This window comes from Phyllopteryx taeniolatus, chromosome 5 (assembly GCF_024500385.1).
Source record: "Phyllopteryx taeniolatus isolate TA_2022b chromosome 5, UOR_Ptae_1.2, whole genome shotgun sequence".
Lineage (NCBI taxonomy): Eukaryota > Metazoa > Chordata > Actinopteri > Syngnathiformes > Syngnathidae > Phyllopteryx > Phyllopteryx taeniolatus.
In genome coordinates, this window is record NC_084506.1 from 8,293,341 (window position 1) to 8,313,544 (window position 20,204).

Consider the following 20,204-nt stretch of genomic DNA (forward strand, 5'->3'; position numbering starts at 1 on the left):
CACTCCTAATTTTTTGGTTTTATACTGTACACTGTAGAGCTTTTCTAGATATACAAAGATGCAAATAAAGTATTTATAGCTAAAATAGTAAAAAAAAAATAATAATGTCATAATGCTGTGGTGAATAAAGATAGTTAATTTTTAGAACTAAAAAAGGTTTCTTCCACTTTCTGCTGTGTCAAGGTCCTTAATTAATGATCCTTAAGTAACTGCTTTAAAATAGTCATCGTACTACAGATTGCTCTTGTTTTGGTTCTCAATGTGGAGATAGGATTCGGCTACTGTTCAGTGCAGGTGCGGATTTATTCTAGTGGAATACAGGGCCTCTGGCCACCCCAATAGCTTGAAATATCCTGAACTATTTGTTGTATCACCTTTAACAGAAAGCTGTGGTGTAGCATTTTTTTCACAATAACTACACGATACAAACAATATATAATTGCCTGATATGATAAATTTTAGTGCGTTTGATGAATTAAAGTCAAAGTGGCCCTTGAATCTGACTGATTTTTCTGAATGCGGCCCTCAAACAAAAAGGTTTGGACAGCCCTAGTATATATACTATAGGACATAGCATCCATACAATCATACATCTTTCTTCTTTTACCAGGGTAGAAGATCAACCACTCATGGTTAGCTTGCTATGATGCCATTATTACAAGTCACAACATTTATTCTAACACAGTAGACTCGTGTGAAGAGCAAAGAGCACAGCTATTAATATTTGTTATTGCAATGTTTAATCTGAGGTCTTTGGTAAGTTGCAACAAATACATTATAGAAAATGACTTAAAATGGCCCCAACATTATTTTTTTCCCCCGGCGTTTTGTGTGTGTACGCGACAATAAAATTGTCTTTTATCCACTGTGACACAGTAAAACTGTTCCGGCATAAAAGGGATGCAGATCCTCCATTATGCTTGACCTAAAAAATAAATAAATAAAAACTAAAACTAAAAAAAGGAGAATAAGATTGTCTGTAATTTGATGCGGTTGGAAAGAAAGCAGTTAACAAAAGGAATTCTTTCTCCCATGTTTTCCCATGGATACAGCTACATTGTCATGTGACGATTTAAAATGAACGTGACCTAGCAGAGCGACCTTGTTTACGTCTACGTTGAAGTACAGAATACCCAGAATGCACTGAGAATTTTTTCTTTTAAAGCGTTTCTTCAAATTAAGAGCTTAAGTACCACATGCTGTAAAGTACCAAATTGGACAACATGGTGCTTCACACTCCAGTGCTAGTAAACTCATTTGAAATGATCTGAACTGTATTGTATGTTTGTTGCAGTTATAATTTGGGGGGAAGAGTGAGTAAATAATAATCGTCATGTTTTCGGTTTGTAAATATTTTATACTGAAAGGGACGCACGAATAAAACCGGATGTTTTGCTTTAACGACGGCGAGTGTTATCAGTGTACTTCCGTAGGTAGTGGCGCAGACGTCGAAGAGGAAATATCTTTGTTGGACATCTTAAAACATTTGCTTTTCTTGGGGGAATGATGCGTGAATCCTGAAATGAGAGTGTGAGATGTTATTGCTTCCGAAAGTGTGGATAATTACTGCTGCCACGTTGATGACTTCTACTACAGTGGGTCCAAGGAGAAGCTACTGCTGCATTCATAAACACTTCTTTAGGACTCACAACAACCCTTGAGCTTTGTTTGTGGCTCATCAAAAGTACACCAAAATCTTGCTGTGCCCTTGGGATGATAAAGGCCGAAACGAGTAAAATCAACATGGAGGATCCCGGCGGAGTTACCAGGCTCCGAGAGGAGCACGAAAAGGTAACAACAAGCACGTAAGCTGGATATAAAAATGGGCGTCTCGTCGAGCCCTATCTGCTGATCACGCAGTTGAGCAGAGGAGAGTTTTGGACCACGAATGGGTCAGCTTTAGTGTTGTGCAATAAATCGATGTTTCGTTAAACCAGTGTCACCAGTATGTCACGTTGAACTTGTACCATGACGTTTCATTTTCCAGAACATTCCATACGTCGACTACCACTTGAACTCACAAGTCAATGTCTCGTCCGTTTTATCTAAAAAAAAAAAAAAAAAAAAAAGATAATATAGATTCAAGATTTGTTGCATTTAAGTATGACATGTCGTCGGTCAAGTCAAGGCTGCCAGTTTCATTTTGGCTAGCAAACCTCGCTGGCTAGCAGACACAGCTAACTTAGCATGTAATTCTTTCACGCAAACGCCCCCCGGTTGTAGATGTCATAAACACAAAGGTTTATGGGGGGTGCAAAAGAGGCTATTCCACTATACGAACTTCAATTGTAAACTAGTATTTCCTTTAGTTGTTTTTGCTGCGTCATATGTGATGTCACCCAATATGACGATATCAACTAGGTGTCATTTGTTTCATATAGCTAAAATTTAATGACAACTAAGTGGTGAAACGCATTATCAATATAGCCAAATGTCATACTGACAGGGATATAAGAGTGAAAATGTGTGTCACAGATGTGCATTTGAGTACATTTTGTTAAATGCACATTATGGTTCAGGCAGGCGTCATGGTTAGCACATCTGCCTCACAGTTCTGAGGACCGGGGATCAAATCCCGGCCCCGCCTGTGTGGAGTTTGCATGTTCTCCCCGTGCCTGCGTGGGTTTTCCCCGGGGTCTCCGGTTTCCTCCCACATCCCAAAAACATGCATGGTAGGTTGATTGAAGACTCTAAATTGCCCGTAGGTTTGAATGTGAGTGTGAATGGTTTTTTGTTTATATGCGCCCTGTGATTGGCTGGCGACCAGTTCAGGGTGTACCCCGCCTCTCGCTCGAAGATAGCTGGAATAGGCTCCAGCATGCCTGCAACCTTAGTAAGGATAAGCGGTGCAGATAATGGATGGGTTCAGGCAGCATGGTGATCCAGTGAATGATTGTCTACTTGTGCCCAGCGTTTAGCTGGGATATGCTTCTGCTCACTGGGCAATCATGAGGACAAGCGGTATAGACAGTGAATGGATCATCATGGATTCGTAAGTCAGTTAAAAAAACAATTTAAAATAATTTGTATCCACTCATCCATTTTCTACCGCTTATCCAAGGTCGGGTCGTGGGGTCAGTAGCTTTAGCAGGGGTGCCCAGACTTCCCTCTCCCCAGCCACTTCATCCAGCGATTCCGGGGGGATCCCGAGGCGCTCCCAGGCCGAAAGACGTAGTCTCTCCAGCGTGTCCTGGGTCGTTCCCGGGGTCTCCTCACGGTGGGACGTGCCCGGAACACCTCACCAAATCAGATGCCCCAGCCACCTCATCCGGCTCATCTCAATGTGGAGGAGCAGCGGCTCTACTCTTGAGATCCTCCCAGATGACCGAGCTTCTTGCTTTATCTCTTAAGGGAGAGCCCGGACACCCTGCGGAAGAAACTTATTTCGGCCATTTGTATCCGGGATCTTGTTCTTTCGGTCACGACCCACAGCTCGTGACCATAGGTGAGTGTAGGAACGTAGATCGAGCGGTAAATTGAGAGCTTCGCCTTTTCGGCTTAGCTCCTTCTTTACCACAACGGACCGATACAAAGTCAGCATCACTGCAGACGCTGCACCGATCCGCCTGTCGATCTCCCGTTCCATTCTTCCCTCACTCGTGAACAAGACCCCAAGAGGCAGGATCTCATCCCCGACCTGGAGAGGGCACACCACCCTTTTCTGACTGACGATCATGGTCTCAGATTTGGAGGTGCTGATTTTCATCCCAGCCGCTTCACACTCGCCTGCAAACTGCTCCAGTGAGAGTTGGAGATCACGACTTGATGAAGCCAACAGAACCACATCGTCTGCAAAAAGCAGAGATGCTATACTGAGGCCACCAAACCGGACCCCCTCTATGCCGCAGCTGCGTCTTGAAATTCTGTCCATAAAAGTTACGAACAGAATCGGTGACAAAGGGCAGCCTTGGCGGAGTCCAACCCTCACCGGGAACGAGTCCGACTTTCTGCCGGATACGCGGACCAAACTCTGACTCCGGTCGTACAGGGACCGTTCGGAACCCCATACTCCCGAAGCACCCCCCACAGGACCCCCCGAGGTACACGGTCGAACGCCTTCTCCAAGTCCACAAAACACATGTAGACTGGTTGGGCGAACTCCCATGCACCCTCGAGGACCCTGCCGAGGGTGTAGAGCTGGTCTACTGCTCCACGGCCAGGACGAAAACCACACTACTGCTCATGGATCTGAGATTCGACTTCCCGACGAACCCTCCTCTCCAGTACCCCTGAATAGACCTTACCTTAATTTTTATATGAATCAAAATGTAAAGAACAACAAAAGAATGAAGAATTCCAGTTCTACATCTCTTCAATCTATATAAATGAAGATCTCTCGCCCAGTGCCATTAAAAACTTTTATCTTCGTGAGGACAGAATTGATACTTCTCTTGTGCTGGATCTTACATAAATGGCGTACCTTATGTCACGACGGTGAGTATACTTGTGAAACTTTGATTTTAACAACCATATTCTGGCTCGGGATCCCAGTTGGGGGGTCAACTTTCAAGTTCAACACCAATCTAAAATTGTTTAGTCGTATTCAATTTCCCAGTTTATGCATTGCCTGACACAATAATTCAACAAGAATCATCTTAAGAAGCGGTCATTTTTCTGAAGTACATTTTAAATTCAGCATTTGTTTGCTTATTATCATATGTTGTGAATTTGTGTCCCAATAACAACAGGTGGTGAAGGACTGCCAACGTCGCATTCAGCATTGGTAAGCAATGTATCACTAATACAAGGGTAGTTCTAAGCAAGTCTGTGTTGTTGTCAAAACTTGACACGCAGGACAACCTAGAACAGGGGTCACCAACATGTTGCCCGAGGGCATTATATAACCCCAAAGGACCACATGAGTAGCCCGCGGGCCTGCTCAACATCTGGTTCACCAGTATTGGAACATTGTGATTTCTTAGGAATGTTGTAGAAGTGATCATTTGAAAAAGTAAACACATATTAATATTTATCCGTTTCATACCTTATTATGTCATCTGTTGATAATCATTGAGAGAAATCATTAACATTATCAATGTCTTCACATAACTGAATGTCCATCCATCCATTTTCCGTACTGTTCATCCTCACTAGGGCCGCAGCATTATTTATAACAACATATGATTAAAGGTAAGTTCATCAGATTTGTTATTTCAATAGTATGTATCAAATTGGCAGCCCTTTGCATTAATCAGTGCCCAAGAAGTAGCTATGTGTGAAAAAGGTTGGTGACCCCTGATCTAGAATATATGCAAAGTTGAATAAACAAACACACTAAAAAGCTGAATGAAATAAGGAGATATGTATCTACACCTCCGTTTATTAAGAGAACATGTTCACCAAGGTGATCGGATGTAATCACTTTACTTATAGCTGTGTATGTAAAGGTGTCATAACAACTCAAGCAAAGCAGCTAGCTCATTGAATCTAGACATCATTATTGTCTTTCACACTTGAGATTTTCCTTCACGTGAACAGACAGGGAGTGGGTGTTAGTCAACCAGGTTGATCGGCACACGGGTAGATGAGGTAGAAATACCTGTAGTGATTGGGTCTTCACTGCAGTCTAATTTCCTTACAGTAAATGCGTTCAAAGTGACTGGACACTTCAGGCTGGTGGGGAACATTTTTGGAAAGCTGTAGTTTCACATGAGGACTCAAATATTTACACGAGGTTACAGGTTTATTTGTGTGTTGTGGAAGGAAATGCTGTCATGTTTTAGATTTAGAGTGCATTATTCTTAATGCGCATATGAAGTTAGAAGAACAACGATGTTAAATTTACATGCTTTTTTATACACTATATTGCAGAAAGTATTCGCTCACCCGCCTTGACTCAGATATGAATTTCAGCGACATCCCATTCTTAAAATCCATAGGGTTTGAAATGACATCTGTCCACCCTTTTCGGTTATAACTCCCCCCGTCCTGTTCAGCTGCATGGCCTTGCAGAATGGTGGGTCTGTATGCCTTTTGTGCTGGAGCAGTTTTGCTGTGCAACAGGGGTGTTTGAAATACTCCCTCTGGTTATTTATTATTATTATTTTTTTTAGATATTGTGATGTTTATTTAAAATGCAGATAGAAAAGGGTTTTAGGGGACAGACGGAGTGGACAAGGGGGAATAGGGATACGAACCACAGCAGAACAATAGTTAGACAGTGTAGATATTTGAGCACAAGTAACGTTACAACAGTCATATTTGTGGATGGGGAGGACACCCGGTGAGGACATGCAACAACTACAACATCACATCTCTGACTCCCCCTCCTTCGTTGACCATCCACAAACAGGAGTGAGACGGATCTTCAAACTACTAAAGATCAACAAAGTGGCAGGCCCAGACCTTGTGTCCCCATCCTGCCTCAAAATCTGCGCAGACCAGCTCGGTCCAGTCTTCACACAGATCTTCAATAGATCTCTGGAGCTGCGTGAAGTACCATCCTGTTTCAAACGCTCCACCATCATCCCAGTCCCCAAGAATCCTGCAATCTCTGGTCTGAGTGACTATAGGCCTATCGCCCTGACATCTGTGCTCATGAAGTCCTTTGAACGTCTCATGCTGGACCACCTCAAGTCAAAGGTCCCCTCCGTCACAGGTCCCCTGCTGGACCCCCTGCAGTTTGCCTACCGAGCAAACAGGTCTGCGGATGATGCAGTCAACATGGGACTGCACTTCATCCTAGAACACCTCGACGGCGTGGGGGACCTATGCGAGGATCCTGTTCGTAGACTTCAGCTCTGAGTTCAACACCATCATCCCTGAACTCCTCTCCTCCAAGCTTGTCCAGGTCAGCATCTCGCTTGCCATCTCCCAGTGGATTTATAGCTTCCTGACGGGAAGGACACAGCAGGTGAGGCTGGGGGACACCACCTCATCTACATGCACCATCAGCACCGGGGCGCCCCAAGGCTGCGTCCTCTCTCCGCTGCTCCTTTCTCTCTACACAAACGACTGCACCTCAACTCACCCGGCTGTCAAACAAGTTTGCAGACAACATCGCAGTCGCTCAAGACTGTAGAGATGTTCATGGAATTCAGGAGGCATCCTTCGCCACAGCTGCCCCTCAAGCTGTCCAACTTCCCTGTGTCAACCGTCAAGGCCTTCAAGTTCCTGGGAATTAGTCTCTCAGGACCTGAAGTGGGAGATCCACATCAAGTCCATCCTCAAAAAGTCCCAGCAGAGAATGTACTTCCTGCGGCTCCTGAGGAAGAATGGCCTGCCACAGGAGCTGTTGAGGCAGTTCTACACAGCAGTCATCAAATCCGTCCTGTGTGCATCAGTCACAGTCTGGTTTGGTGCGGCTGCAAAAAAGGACAAACTCTGACTGCAACGGACAGTCAAAACTGCTGAAAAGATTGTCGGTACCCCCCTGCCCACCCTTGAGGACTTGCCCGCTGCCAAGACTAAGACAAGGGCATGCAAAATCCTCTTGGACCCTCCACATCCTGGTCACCACCTCTTCCAGCTCCTTCCCTCAGGTAGGCGGTATCGATCAATGCAAACTAAAACCAGCAGATATTCCAACAGCTTCTTCCCTCTTAAATTGCTAGAGGCTAGGTGACTCTTCGTAGTGTGTTTTTGTCTCAACAGTATTTGTCAAAATGGCTGTCTATTGTCGTACTAGAGTGACTCCAACTACTGGCGACAAATTCCTTATGTTTTTGACATACTTGGCAAATGAAGAGGATTCTTATTCTGATTTTGCAATTCATTCATTCATTCATTGTCAGGTTTGTTAAGACTTCTCTGCGTTGTGTCAAATTTACAAGACATTTTTTTCTGCTGTGTGGTTGCACTTCAACTTCAGGCTACTGATTCTTGTTGACAAAACATGAGCACTTGAAAACAGCCTAGTAACAGCTGAAAACCTCTTCACATTGCTGGAATGACAACTTGGATAGCCTATACATCCCTCTGTTCACTCTCCACCTATCTTTATTGTATGTAGATGCAGCATTGGAATATTCCCAATAAACATTATTTTTAGCTTCTCTCTTTCTTGCTTTCTTTCTATATAGTGACCTGCTTTCTTTCTGTATGGTGACCATTTTGGGCAGCAGTAGTTGTCCAAATGCTGCATTATTTATGCTTGACCGGGGGTGGGCAAACATTTGTGTTCAAGGGCTACATTAGATTTTTAAAACGGGACAGATGGGGCAGATCATTTGTCAGGGTGGCTTAAAAAAAAGTTAAAATGTAAATGTGTAAATTAATAAGTTTAGAATAATAATTTCTTCTAATTTGTGAATTGTATAATAATAATAACAATTATTATTGTTTTTATTATTACTAAATACGTATTAGTAATAATTGTTAGTTTTTCTTTGGTATTGTTTTGAGACTGCCTTTGAAAAAACAATTTCAACGTCTGTATGGTCCACATTTATGGCAGATTGACAGTAAAATACCATTCCACTTCATTTACCAAATGTTTAGGAAAGTGAAATTTGTAAATTGTATTTTATTTTAATTTTCATTTATCTGAAATATAATTAACTAAACATTTTTTTATATGAAAGATGAAATATGAGAAATGAATGAGTACATTTAAATTAACACCTTTTAGGGGGGGAAAATGCTAAATGAATGCAAGAAATATTACAGGACTATAAAAAATTGCAAATGCTTGGTGGGCCGCATTGGCAGAGAGTTGGCTGTGTGTGGCTCAAGGGCCATACTTTGCCCACCATTGCGCAATCATGCCAAATGATTGCCAAATTTCAGTAACATAGAAATTCACTGATTATTCAAAATACCTTATTTGTACTGACTGCTTGCTTGGCTTGAAATCTTAGCATGTTATGCTGTGCTTTATGTGCACATTGCTTGTGACCCCACATTGCGTAGCATAATTTAGCACAGTGGTGTTCAGTGGTTTTCACTTTTCCATGGGAAAGTCACCATGAGAGTAGAAGAAAAGAATCATTGAGAAGCCTTGTGTTGTTTCTGTTATCTACTAATTTCAATGAATAATAGTGAGCTTGTGTGGCCAAGAGTAAGGTACAATAGGTCTACTTTCCATTTTTCTGTTTAACTGTGCTAAAGTGCTTTTTTTGCTTACGACTTCTATGTCCATGCATCTATAGGGAAAAGGTTTCAGGTGATTACGAAGCCCTGAAAGAACGTCTCGAAAGTCTTCCAGAAAAGCTGTCTTATGAGATCATGGTAAGCGTAAAGTTTTAAAAAAATACTTTGCATCTGGTAATATCTCGATCAGACTACAGGAATTTACCCCCGATATTGGCCCGATTTGTTATCAGGCGCCACATTCTTTCTGGAACGACAAAACTTCTTGTAGTGTAACATAATCCAAGACCAACGATAGCCCTACAATGACAAAATTATTATTTTTTGGATATCTTCCGTGTAGTGTGACATATCAAAGTGGACTCTCCGACAGTGCACCTTGACGTCAACCAATAGGATTGGGTATTGTGACCGCCGCTTCGCCTCCCGTGCTTGCCGTTGTCAACATACTTGGTCGCTGCTGTCAACACTTAATCACACGCACAAACCAATGTTGACCGAAGCTTTAGAGCATGATTCGACAGAACGCTGGCATGTTTACATTCACGTTACTGCTAGCATTAGTTGGCTACATATCGGTGTGTTGCCAGTATTGTATTAAAAGTACGTGAAAATACCTCAAGATCTCCTTGAATGTACAGGCCAAAACGTCATCTCTCGAACCCAGTGATCGTAAAAGACTGGATAAGGTGCTATCGGAATAAATGTCGTGTACTGTTTGCTACTGTCTGCCCGAGATATGGCAAGATTTTATGGCAGTAGTGTGACATAGTGGCATCATAAAAGACCAAATTTGTTTTGTAGTCTGATCCAGGCATAGGTATCCACAGAGGTTCACTTTTTCTTAATTTTGTGACATCCTTATTTAAAATGGATTAAATTGTATTTTTGTTTTCATCAAGTCTACACACATCTCATAATGACAAAGTGACGACAGGTTTTGTCGCAAAAAAAAAAAAAATGCGGAAAAGTAAAGCGCTGTGAATACTTTATGGATGCACTGTACACATGGAAGAGGGACACACTCTAAGTAATACATTTACATAACTCTGGTTTTGGTTCTTGGTCTCAATCCTTTTTCCGACCTTTGTCGTCTTTACATCCCCGTTGCTCTGAGCAGGTGCCATTCGGGCCTATGGCCTTCATGCCTGGGAAGCTGGTGCACTCTAATGAGGTCACCGTGCTACTTGGTGACAACTGGTTTGCAAAGTGCTCCGCCAAGCAGGCTGAGAAAATCGTCGACCACAGGATGACGTGTGAGTCTCTTTGAAAGGCGCTTGTTACACCCCCTCCCACTCTGACAAACTGGCACATATTCATGTCTAAAAACTGCTCTATACCCAGCAGAGGGCGTTCTTATATCATTCACAGTAGCACTGTTGACAGAAACACTGTAGTCACTGCAACTTCACTAAAGTGGTGGTTGTTTTTTTTTGGGGGGGGGGGGCAGTGTTTCCAAACCTTTATTGAACCAATTACCCATTTTACATTTGAAAAAACTCATGGCAAACCAACAAACAAAAGGGCTGCCAATATATACGTACTGAAATAATGATGATCTCAACTCAATTTACTCGCAAATTGTCTTGACTTGTGAAATGTGTGCCTTTTTAGTTGAACACAAAAGTATTATTCTGTTGTATGAATGGGAACGGGTGGATACACAGGTTAATGGTACTTGCTTTCGTCTAGTGGATGAGCACTGACACTAAGTTGTCACTATAAGTTGCTGGCATAGATTGGTGAACAAAGATACATTATTTGTAGTAAATAATCATTTTTAGGCCGTCTCAGTACATTTGTATAATTGTAGTTATTGTATAATTTCCAGTGTCACACCTGATGATCTCTCTTTGGAATCTATGTATGACAAAATGTGCCTAAATTCTTGACCTGAAATTAAGGGTAACCAATCGGATGTTAGTATTTGCCCACCGATTTTGATCAGCACGTGTGACTGACAAATACATTTGTGAATTTGGTGTTGCAGAGATTCATAAATTTATTTTTGCAAACGCATTCATGTATTTAACACAACTCCCAAAAATTCACTCAGTAGTGCCCCCCTCAAAAGCTAGAAAACTAGGCTTTACACGATCAGGATTTTTGGGGACGAGCAACGATCAGCGAGTTTAAAAAAAAATAAAATAAAAAATAACCGATCACCGATACGATCACAAGATAGATCAATGTGTCTAATTAAATGACTTGTTTATTTACTGTATATACTTGTGTACTGTATACTGAGTATACAAAAATATTCTCTTGTCAGGTCATGTATAAACCAACATTACAACAAGAGAGAAATAATGGGTGCTAACTTACTGTAATTTAATTACTTCACACACATCGAAACTTTAGATTTTTGATTCGACAGAACGCTGGCATGTTTACGTACAACTCTTAGTGCTAGCACTACCTTGCTAGGCTACATAACCTTTTGTTGCCTGCTTGCGAGCAGTATCGTATTGTTGCCTGCTTGCGAGCAGTATCGTATTCATACGTGAACATACCTCAAGCAATCCTTGAACGAACGTCTTCTCCCGAGCACCGGTGACCACCACCACACTATTTTCCCCATTTTGTTCTTTTTCGACCAACACAATACACGCGCGATCGATTGTTGTTGTCGTGGCAACGTGTATCCGGTGGCGTTTGAGTTGACAAGATAAAGCCCAGTGATCTTGAAAGACTGGATGCGCTGGTATCGGAGTACAAGATTTTATTGCAATAGTCTGACATAGTGCAATCGTGAAAGACAAAATTTGGCTTGTCGTCTGATCCAGGCATTACGTGTTGTCTGTCTCAGACGTATTGTCTGTCCCACACCGCCGATGTTTATAAAAAAAAAATAAAAACTTTATTGCCTACGTCAAAAGACACGTGACAAAGGTAAAAATAAACCAGCTTTTGGTTTCAAATATACTGTACACAATGGCGACGTGGATAAATGTCTTTTGCGGAGCCAATCAATGACATCATTGATCGGATCAGCGAATTATGACATTAAAACCGATCAGCAGATCAGCATAAAATGCTAATTATCGACCGATACCGATCAAGCCGCAGATTGGTGCAAAGTCTATAGAAAACATTAACCCCAACACTTTCACTTTCACTAATCGAAAGAAAAGTGCTGTTATTCCAGGTCATACTGCAACCTTCTTTGGTGGTGTCTTTTTTTGGGGGGTGTGAAATTGAGACTAATACCTTTCATTTCCTTGCTGTTCATTCAGTGAATGGATAGAATGGGGTGCATGTGACAGTCTTTGATAATACTGTAATACCATTGTTAGTGTTTAGTGAAGCAGAAATTTCTTGCCATAGCCCATCTGCAGTCATCTGCACCCCCCACCCCTCATTTCTGTACACCCCGCCCCCATTTTGTCCCTAAATCTCGTGCCCCTGGCCGCCCTGCTATTACAGAGTTAAGTGCTGTAATGCAAGCATAGCGAGCAGAAATGTGTCAGACAGCGATGGACTTGTCTGGCCTTCTGTGTTTGACCTTTTCTCACTTCCACTTGATGCACACACTGAAGGGGCTCCCCATTGCCATGGAAACAAGGGCTCTCTGCTTGCTTTTTGTAAAAGGGCTTAATTGTTGTGAAGATTTAATGATCCGGAGTGGTATTCGGGCCAGAGGATATTTTGTACTGTTTAGTGTCATAATTCCCCCCCCACTTACAGAGATTTAGTTTAATTCTCCTAGCCCCACAGCCATGATTATATTTAATGTTTCATCAGTCTGCTACCATCAACCAGACTACTCATTTTGATGTCTCTAAACCTTTTGTTGCAGATGTGAAGAATGAAGTTTGTGGTCTGTCCAAGACAATGACAAACTTTGAATCAAGAGTAGGAATGGTGAAGGACTTGGAAAATATCGTAAATGTGCGTTGTGCGACAATAAAATCAATACAGAAAAAAAACTTCCCTAAAAGGCAATACATTTACAGACTCTGCTTGTGGTTTAGGAAAAAGGTGACTATGTTGACATCAGAGAGGTGATTGGAAACAATGAGGCCACTGTCACAAAAGGTACATTTTTGTTTGCCAGCACATTGATGGTTTCTACACAAATTCAAATCACATTGAAGTTTAAAGGTACTTTTGGAATACTTAATTCAGGAAAGCGTAGAGTGGCTCACAGGCCAAATTCAAAGCCAAAACTGGAAACTGTGTTGGATTTGGAAGAGGAAAGTGAAGGCAGTGGAGAGGAGACCCAACAAAATGGGAGCACAAAAAGTTTCATGACCCAGGAGGACTTGTGGGCTCGATTGGATGAACTTGAGAAAATCGAAGAACAACAAAATGAGCGAGAAGGGTACATTTCCACACCTGTTGTGTCACTTAATAATGGTGTGTCATTTTCTGGTCATTCATTCAGTTTGTTTCTTTAGCTTGTCTGATAATGCAGACGTTGGTGGTGAGGACACATCATCCTCTTCATCGGAGGAGCCGAATGAGATAGACTCCTCTCCTCCAGAGAACGGACTTAGTCTGAAACATCACAATACTGCGCCCCCCAGTGGAGAAATGAAAGAAGACGATGAGGAACATTACAATCTGCCGACCATTTATTTCTCCCACACGGTCGAGCCCAAGAAGGTCAGTGTAATAATTGGACCGTTGTTTTGGAAATCTGCTCCAGGCTAAGTGTAAATCCCCATTTGCTTTAGGTGAGGATCAACACAAGTAAAAACACCACTTTAAAGTTCAGCGAACGGAAAGAACAAAAGGAACATTCAAAGCGGAAAAAGAAAAATGGTCACCAAAATGGACGTTCTCATCACGAAGTTCACAGAATCCAAACACCTGCAGACATCTACAGGTAGAAAAAAAAATGCCTGAGTTGTGAAATAAACTACATCGAGTGCAATTATTTCGATACATTGAGTTCATTCAGTATATTCTCCCCATCAGGCTGTTTGTGGATGTGAAGGGTGGGGAGCCCATGCCCAAGAAGTCCATCCTGAAGTCACGGAGCCGCGAGAACAGCGTGTGCAGTGACACAAGTGAGAGCAGCGCAGCAGACGTGGACGAGCGCCGGATGATGGGCCGCAGTTTCAGCCATGATGAGAGCACACCCAGCGACAACAGCGACAGCCTAACAGAGGATGACAGCTCCAAGAGAGTGCCATTGCATCACGCAGGACAGTTTGAGGTAAAAAGGAGACGTGGCTGTGGTTTTATCTTACTGATTTGGTCATCCTTAAACTTTGCTTTATGCCCGAAGTCTTGTTTCCACCAAGTAGTACTGTTCAGTTAGGCTTGCCGAGTTGCAACCATGCCATATGGCATGGTATGTTGTGTTCTGGCTTACAGTTTACACTATGCAGCAGGGGTTTTCAAATATTTTGGCTCCAGAGACCCCTCGAATTTTTTTCCAAGGACCCGCTCATAGTCCGAACAGCAATTAAGCATAACTACCAATTGTACCCTTAAGTCCCAGCAAAAAAGTTATAATCTTTACAAGAACAGACATATTTTGCCACAATAAAAAGTCAGAATTGTACGAGAATAAAGTCGGATTTTTCCAAGATAACGATGTAATGTGATATTAAAGTCAAAGTTTGAGGGAAGAAGGTCATATTTCAGCAAACATATTTTAAAAGATACATTCTTTATTCTCATATTAGCATCTTATTCTGAAAAGATCCCCTCTACTCTCAGACATTTGTTCTGGATAAAAAAACAAAACAATTTATTCCTGTAATATTTCTCATTTTGTTCTAAGAAAAAAAAAATGATGCTGGGATGAAAGTTTTATGTGATGGTACATCCCAATCATTTCAGAGCCTTTAATTGGCCCAAAGATAAGGTAGGGAGGAGTAATTGGTCTAAGATGTTTGTTTTTTTGGCATGCCAGTCCCCATATGTAGGTATGTACTTTTGTAAATGACACGACGTAACAATTTTTTGCAAAGTAGTTTGTGGACCTCCAAGCTACAGCTTGTGGACCTCCAGAGTCCCTGGATCCCAGTTTGAGAACCACTGCACTGCAGCACGGCTGTAGCTGTGTTTGCGACACAAATGGTGTGGCATCATAGCAGTACAGTCTAGAGGGCCATTAATTCTACTAAAGAGGAGGAGCATGACAAAGTGCACCTGCTAGCTTCAGCTGCTGGTGCTATTTACAAAGCAGAGTTTCTCATATTGTCAGGTGTTTTCTGCAATTTTGATCCTTCGATCATTACCCACAGATTATTTTCTTCTGTGACAATGTAAGCACCAAACCTACCAAAAGAGAGAGTAGACTCTTCTTTCACCAGGAAAAAAAAGTTAGTTTCAAGCTTTTTTTTTTTTTTTTTTCATTCTTTAGTCATCAGCAATAGAACATGAGTTAGTTTCACCAAAAACACTGGTTTTTGAAGAAAAAGCAGAGAAAAAAAGTTTTGGGTGATTTGAAATGTCGCAAGGAGAGCAGTTACTTTGACGGCAACATTTTTTGCTTTTGTGACACCTCAAAATTTGAAACAACAAAAAACAAGACTGAAAGAGCTTTGTTATTTATGAACAAGGAAGTGCAATTCCACCAAATGGCCACGGCATGGATTAAGGGCGCTTGGTCTTTTCATACAGAGCTGTGAAAAAGTATTGGACCCTTTCTCAAATTCTTATATTTTCATAGTTTCCCCAGTTAAATATTTCAGATCATCAAACAAATGTAAATCTCAGACAATAATTTATTAAGGAAAAATCCTAGGCGGCACGGGGGGACTGGTTAGCACATCTGCCTCACAGTTCTGAGGACCGGGGTCCAAATCCCGGCCCCGCCTGTGTGGAGTTTGCATGTTCTCCCCGTGCCTGCGTGGGTTTTCTCCGGGCACTCCGGTTTCCTCGCACATCCCAAAAACATGCATGGTAGGTTGATTGAAGACTCTAAATTGCCCTTAGGTTTGAATGTGAGTGTGAATGGTTGTTTGTTTATATGTGCCCTGCGATTGGCTGGCGACCAGTTCAAAGTGTACCCCACCTCTCGCCCGAAGATAGTTGGGATAGGCTCCAGCATGCCCGCGACCCTAGTGAAGATAAGCGGAACGGAAGATGAATGAAAGGAAAAAAACTATTCAAAGTTACCCGGCCCTGTGTGAAAAGGTGATGGACCCCTAAACCGAATAACTGGTTGGGCCATCCTCAGCAGCAACAACGGAAATCAATGGCAATGAATCTTTCACATTTTTGGCACACTATTCCTTGCAGAATTGTTTGAATTCAGCAAAATGGGGGGTTTTTGAGCATGAAGTGCCCTTTTAAGGTCATGCCACTGCATTTCAGTCTGATTCAAGTCTAGACTTTAACTAGGTCACTCCTAAACCTTCATTTAGTTTTTTAAGCCATTCAGAAGTTTACTAGGCCACGCCTAAACCTTATTATTATTTTTTTAAATGTATTTTTATTTTTTTTGCCTGTGTTGACTTGGGACTTGACTCGGGGGGGCTTGAGCGCAAAGACTTGTGACTTACTTGCGACTTGCAAAGCAATGTCTTGGTCCCACCTCTGGTATATTCGTCAGTGGCAGTAAACAGTTGGATTCCAATTGACGAAAATAAACGTCCACTGCAGTGAATGAGTTAAGACAAGCTTTGAGAAATGGCACCTTTGGTCTTATTCCCATGTGGCATTATCATTATTGCACAGAAGTGACAATTTTGTGTCGACTTGTTTATGTACTCCCATTGGTCTGGCTCTATGTTACTATACCACTGTATTTCATATTACAATAGTTATTAAGAGTTAAATCAGTAATTTACTAAGATATTTTTAAATACAAAAAAAGTGTGAACTAAACCAAATTGTGTTGTTTGGTGGAAACATGGAGGAGCTTGTATTTGTTTACTTTGTCCATATTTGTTCCTTGCCCTCTTCCACATTTGTCAACCAAAGTTTTTTTTCTCTTCAAATTCTTTCCCCCCCAAAAGAATAATATTGATTTTATGCATGCCAAGTCAAGGGTACTTATTGCTGTTTTGTCAGCACTATGCAGTGACAAATCCCCAAAGCTCCTTCAAACATCTTAACAGTTGTCAGATTGTCATATGTACATCATCATATTACATATTGGGTCACCTTGTGAGGGCAGATCCACAAAGATTGTCATGACAGTTCAGTTGGGCAACTATTAACTTACAGTCCCCTCCAAAGGTATTGGAACTGCAAGGCATTCCTTTGTTTTTGTTGTATACTGAAGAAATTTGGGTTTCAGATCAAAAGTTGAATGAGACAAAAGTTCAGAATTCCAGCTTTTAGTTCGTTGGTATTTACACAACTCAGGACAGAGCACCTTTTGTTTGAAGCCACCCACTTTTCAATTGAGCAAAAGTATTGGAACAGACATTATTAAATTAACTTAAAGTGAATAACATTTAATGTTTGGTGGCATAACCCTTGCAATAACTGCATCAAGCCTGCGACCTATTGACTTCACCAGACTGTTGCATTCTTCATCTGAAATGCTTTTCCAGGTCTTTATTGCAATCTCTTTCAGTTCATGTTTGTTTCTGGGGCTTTCTTCCTTCAGTCGCCTTCAGGAGGTAAAATGCATGCTCTATTGGGTTAAAGGTCCGGTGATTGACTTGGCCAGTCTAAGACCTTCCACTTTTTCCCCGCTGATGAAGTCCTTTGTTGTGTTGGCAGTGATTTTGGGTCATCGTCTCTCTCATGATGACGCTTCTCCCGATTAGTTTGGATGCAATCATTTTTCTGTAAATTGCCAAACAAAATGGTTTTGTAGACTTCAGAATTCATTCTGCTGCTACCATCATGAGTTACATCCTCAATAAAGATGAGTGAGCCTGTTCCAGAAGCAGCCCTGCAAACTCAAGCCATGACATTACCTCCACCATGCTTCACAGATGAGCTTGAGTGTTTTGGATCATAAGCAGATCCTTACTTTCTCCATACTTTGGCTTTTCCATCACTTTGGTAGAGGTTAATCTTGGTCTCATCAGTCCATAAAACTTTGTTCCAAAACTTTTGTGGCTCATCTCGGTACTATGCAAAATCCAATCTGGCCTTCCGATTCTTTTTGCTGCTGAGTGGTTTGCATCCTGTGGTATCCCTTTTTATTTCTTCTCTCGGAGTCTTCTTCGAACAGTGGATTGTGACACCTTCACCCCTGCCCTGTGGAGGTTGGCAGTGATGTCACTGACTGTTGTCTTTGGGTCTTCACAGCTCTCACAATGTTTCTCTCATCAACTTCTGTTGATACCCTTGGCCGACCTGTTGCTCAATACACCAGTCGTTTCTTTTTCAGGACATTCCAAATTTTTGTATTGGCGATGCCCAATATTTGTGCTGTAGCTCTGATCGAATTTCCCTCTTCTCTCAGCTTCAAAATGGTTTGCTTTTCTCCCATCGACAGCTCTCTGGTCTTCATGTTTGCTTAACAGCAAATGCAGTTTTCACAGGTGAAATCCAAAGCCAAAAACAAGCACTATCTAATGTTTAAGCTATCAATCTAAAAGGCAACACCTGAGCAACTAGAAACACCCATCAGTCCTGTTTCAATTCTTTTGCTCACTTGAAAAGTGGGTGCTCTTTCCTGAGTTGTTTAACACATCTAGATGTAAATACCATGAAATAAAAGCTGGAATTCTGAACTTTTGTCTCATATTCATCTTTTAATCTGGAACCCAAATGTCTTCAATATACAACAAAAACAAAGGAATTGATTTTGCCGTTCCAATACTTTTGGAGGGGACTGTAAGTCTACAGGAAATTAAATCATAAACAAAATTAGAATGTTGGAAAAGCAGTAAAATCAACAGGCATTTTGCAGTGTGTTATTGCTATCTTTGTTGTCCAGGCCTTTTCGGGGACAGTGGTGGAAAAAGACCCGATACCCTTGGCTGTTCCTTTTCTTACCATCGGTCCTCCGGCGCTGCCAACCATCATGGAAAGAAAACTGGAGGAGGTAGCGCCTGATGAGGAGGCTCCTCAGCAACCTGTAAAACGGGTGTCTAAGTTCAAAGCTGCCAGGATGCAGCACAAATGACACTCTGGGGTTTTTACCCAGACAAACCACAAATCATCTTTCACACTTCATTACACACTCTTAACATGATTCAAGTCCAGAACAGACCTTGTTTCATTCAATATAAAGGTTAGCCAACTTTTTCAATGTTGTCTGTCATTGATGCTTGCTATTTGGTTCTCTTTTTGCTATTGATTATTTTGTAGCTTTGCCTCTTAGGCCTACTTATTACAAATCATGTGCCAGCTATAGCTCACCTTTCTCCTGCTCTCAACCTACTGTGCGTATACCTTTTGTTTATGACTTTTTTGTTGAAACAAAACAAAAGATTACTTATGGGAAAGGAAAATAAATGGTTTTGCCTACAAGTTGTGGTCGCTATTTTTTTTAAAATTATTATTATTATTATTATTTTGCTTTGACTGGGTTCTGGCTTGGTTCATTGTTTGCAGACTGCTTGTCGTGCTTTACGTGAGGATTTGTCAGGAACCAAAATGATGTTATGCTGCATAGTAATACCATGTCAGGGTGTCAGCCATGTTACAGAACGTAAACTGTGAAGGTCTTTAAACTGATACCGCCACACAAAAGTGACCTAGTGAAGCCCAGTGCCATAATTATTTTCTCCTATCCACACTACTGTCAAACTCACAGTCAAACTCGACATGGAACAATATTGCCTAAAAGCTAGTTTTTATTATTATTATTTGTATAACTCTAAAGATTATAGCAAAGCAATGACAACAGTGCACGAAGTATAGTTTGCAATTATGTCTCCTTAAAACAGAAGGCAGAGAAAATCACACCAAATTTGAGGCTCATATGAATTGGAAAAGTAAAGACTCATGATCTCTTGTTATTGTAGTTATTTCTAAGATTAAGTTTCACAATTCAAAATTAATATAATCCGCATTGTTGTTTAATCCTTTGATGTTGAACGGTTCAATGTTTTGTAACAAACTGGTATTTGCTGTTACTCAATGGCACTTTCATGTGTCTTCAACCTTTGTGATTTTGAGGCAGATAATTCCTTAGATGCGACCTAATAATGTGTGTGGACTGAATTTGTACTTGTATTGTTTTTATTTTTTTACATTTGAACTCTCACGCCACCAAACTTCATTTATCACAAGCTGCTTTGATTAAATCCGTAGCTTGTGAGCTTGAGAGGCTATATCATTGCCCTTTTTAGTTTTAA

At 41.4% G+C, this 20,204-nt stretch overlaps 1 protein-coding gene across 2 annotated transcripts; it reads left to right on the top strand.

The window, feature by feature from the left end:
- The first annotated feature begins 1,399 nt into the window (after window positions 1-1,399).
- Window positions 1,400-19,374, top strand: uri1 (URI1 prefoldin like chaperone). 2 transcript variants are annotated; one of them, XM_061772800.1, is made up of 11 exons: window positions 1,400-1,791; window positions 4,689-4,723; window positions 9,090-9,168; window positions 10,151-10,286; window positions 12,830-12,921; window positions 13,005-13,068; window positions 13,159-13,354; window positions 13,431-13,638; window positions 13,710-13,861; window positions 13,954-14,194; window positions 18,839-19,374. In XM_061772800.1, the coding sequence occupies exons 1-11, from the start codon at window positions 1,714-1,716 to the stop codon at window positions 19,025-19,027; spliced, it is 1,470 nt and encodes a 489-aa protein (XP_061628784.1). In that variant the 5' UTR covers window positions 1,400-1,713; the 3' UTR covers window positions 19,028-19,374. The 2 variants fall into 2 exon arrangements, with proteins under 2 accessions (XP_061628784.1, XP_061628785.1); XM_061772801.1 differs by lacking the exon at window positions 4,689-4,723 and having other exon boundaries at window positions 1,401-1,791.
- The last annotated feature ends 830 nt before the right edge of the window (window positions 19,375-20,204 follow it).

Coding starts and splice junctions, on each gene's coding strand:
- uri1 (XM_061772800.1), top strand. CDS start 1,714: ATGATAAAGGCCGAAACGAGTAAAATCAACATGGAGGATCCCGGCGGA. Junction 13,355..13,430: donor CAACAAAATGAGCGAGAAGG/GTACATTTCCAC, acceptor TTGTTTCTTTAG/CTTGTCTGATAATGCAGACG. Junction 13,639..13,709: donor ACACGGTCGAGCCCAAGAAG/GTCAGTGTAATA, acceptor CATTTGCTTTAG/GTGAGGATCAACACAAGTAA.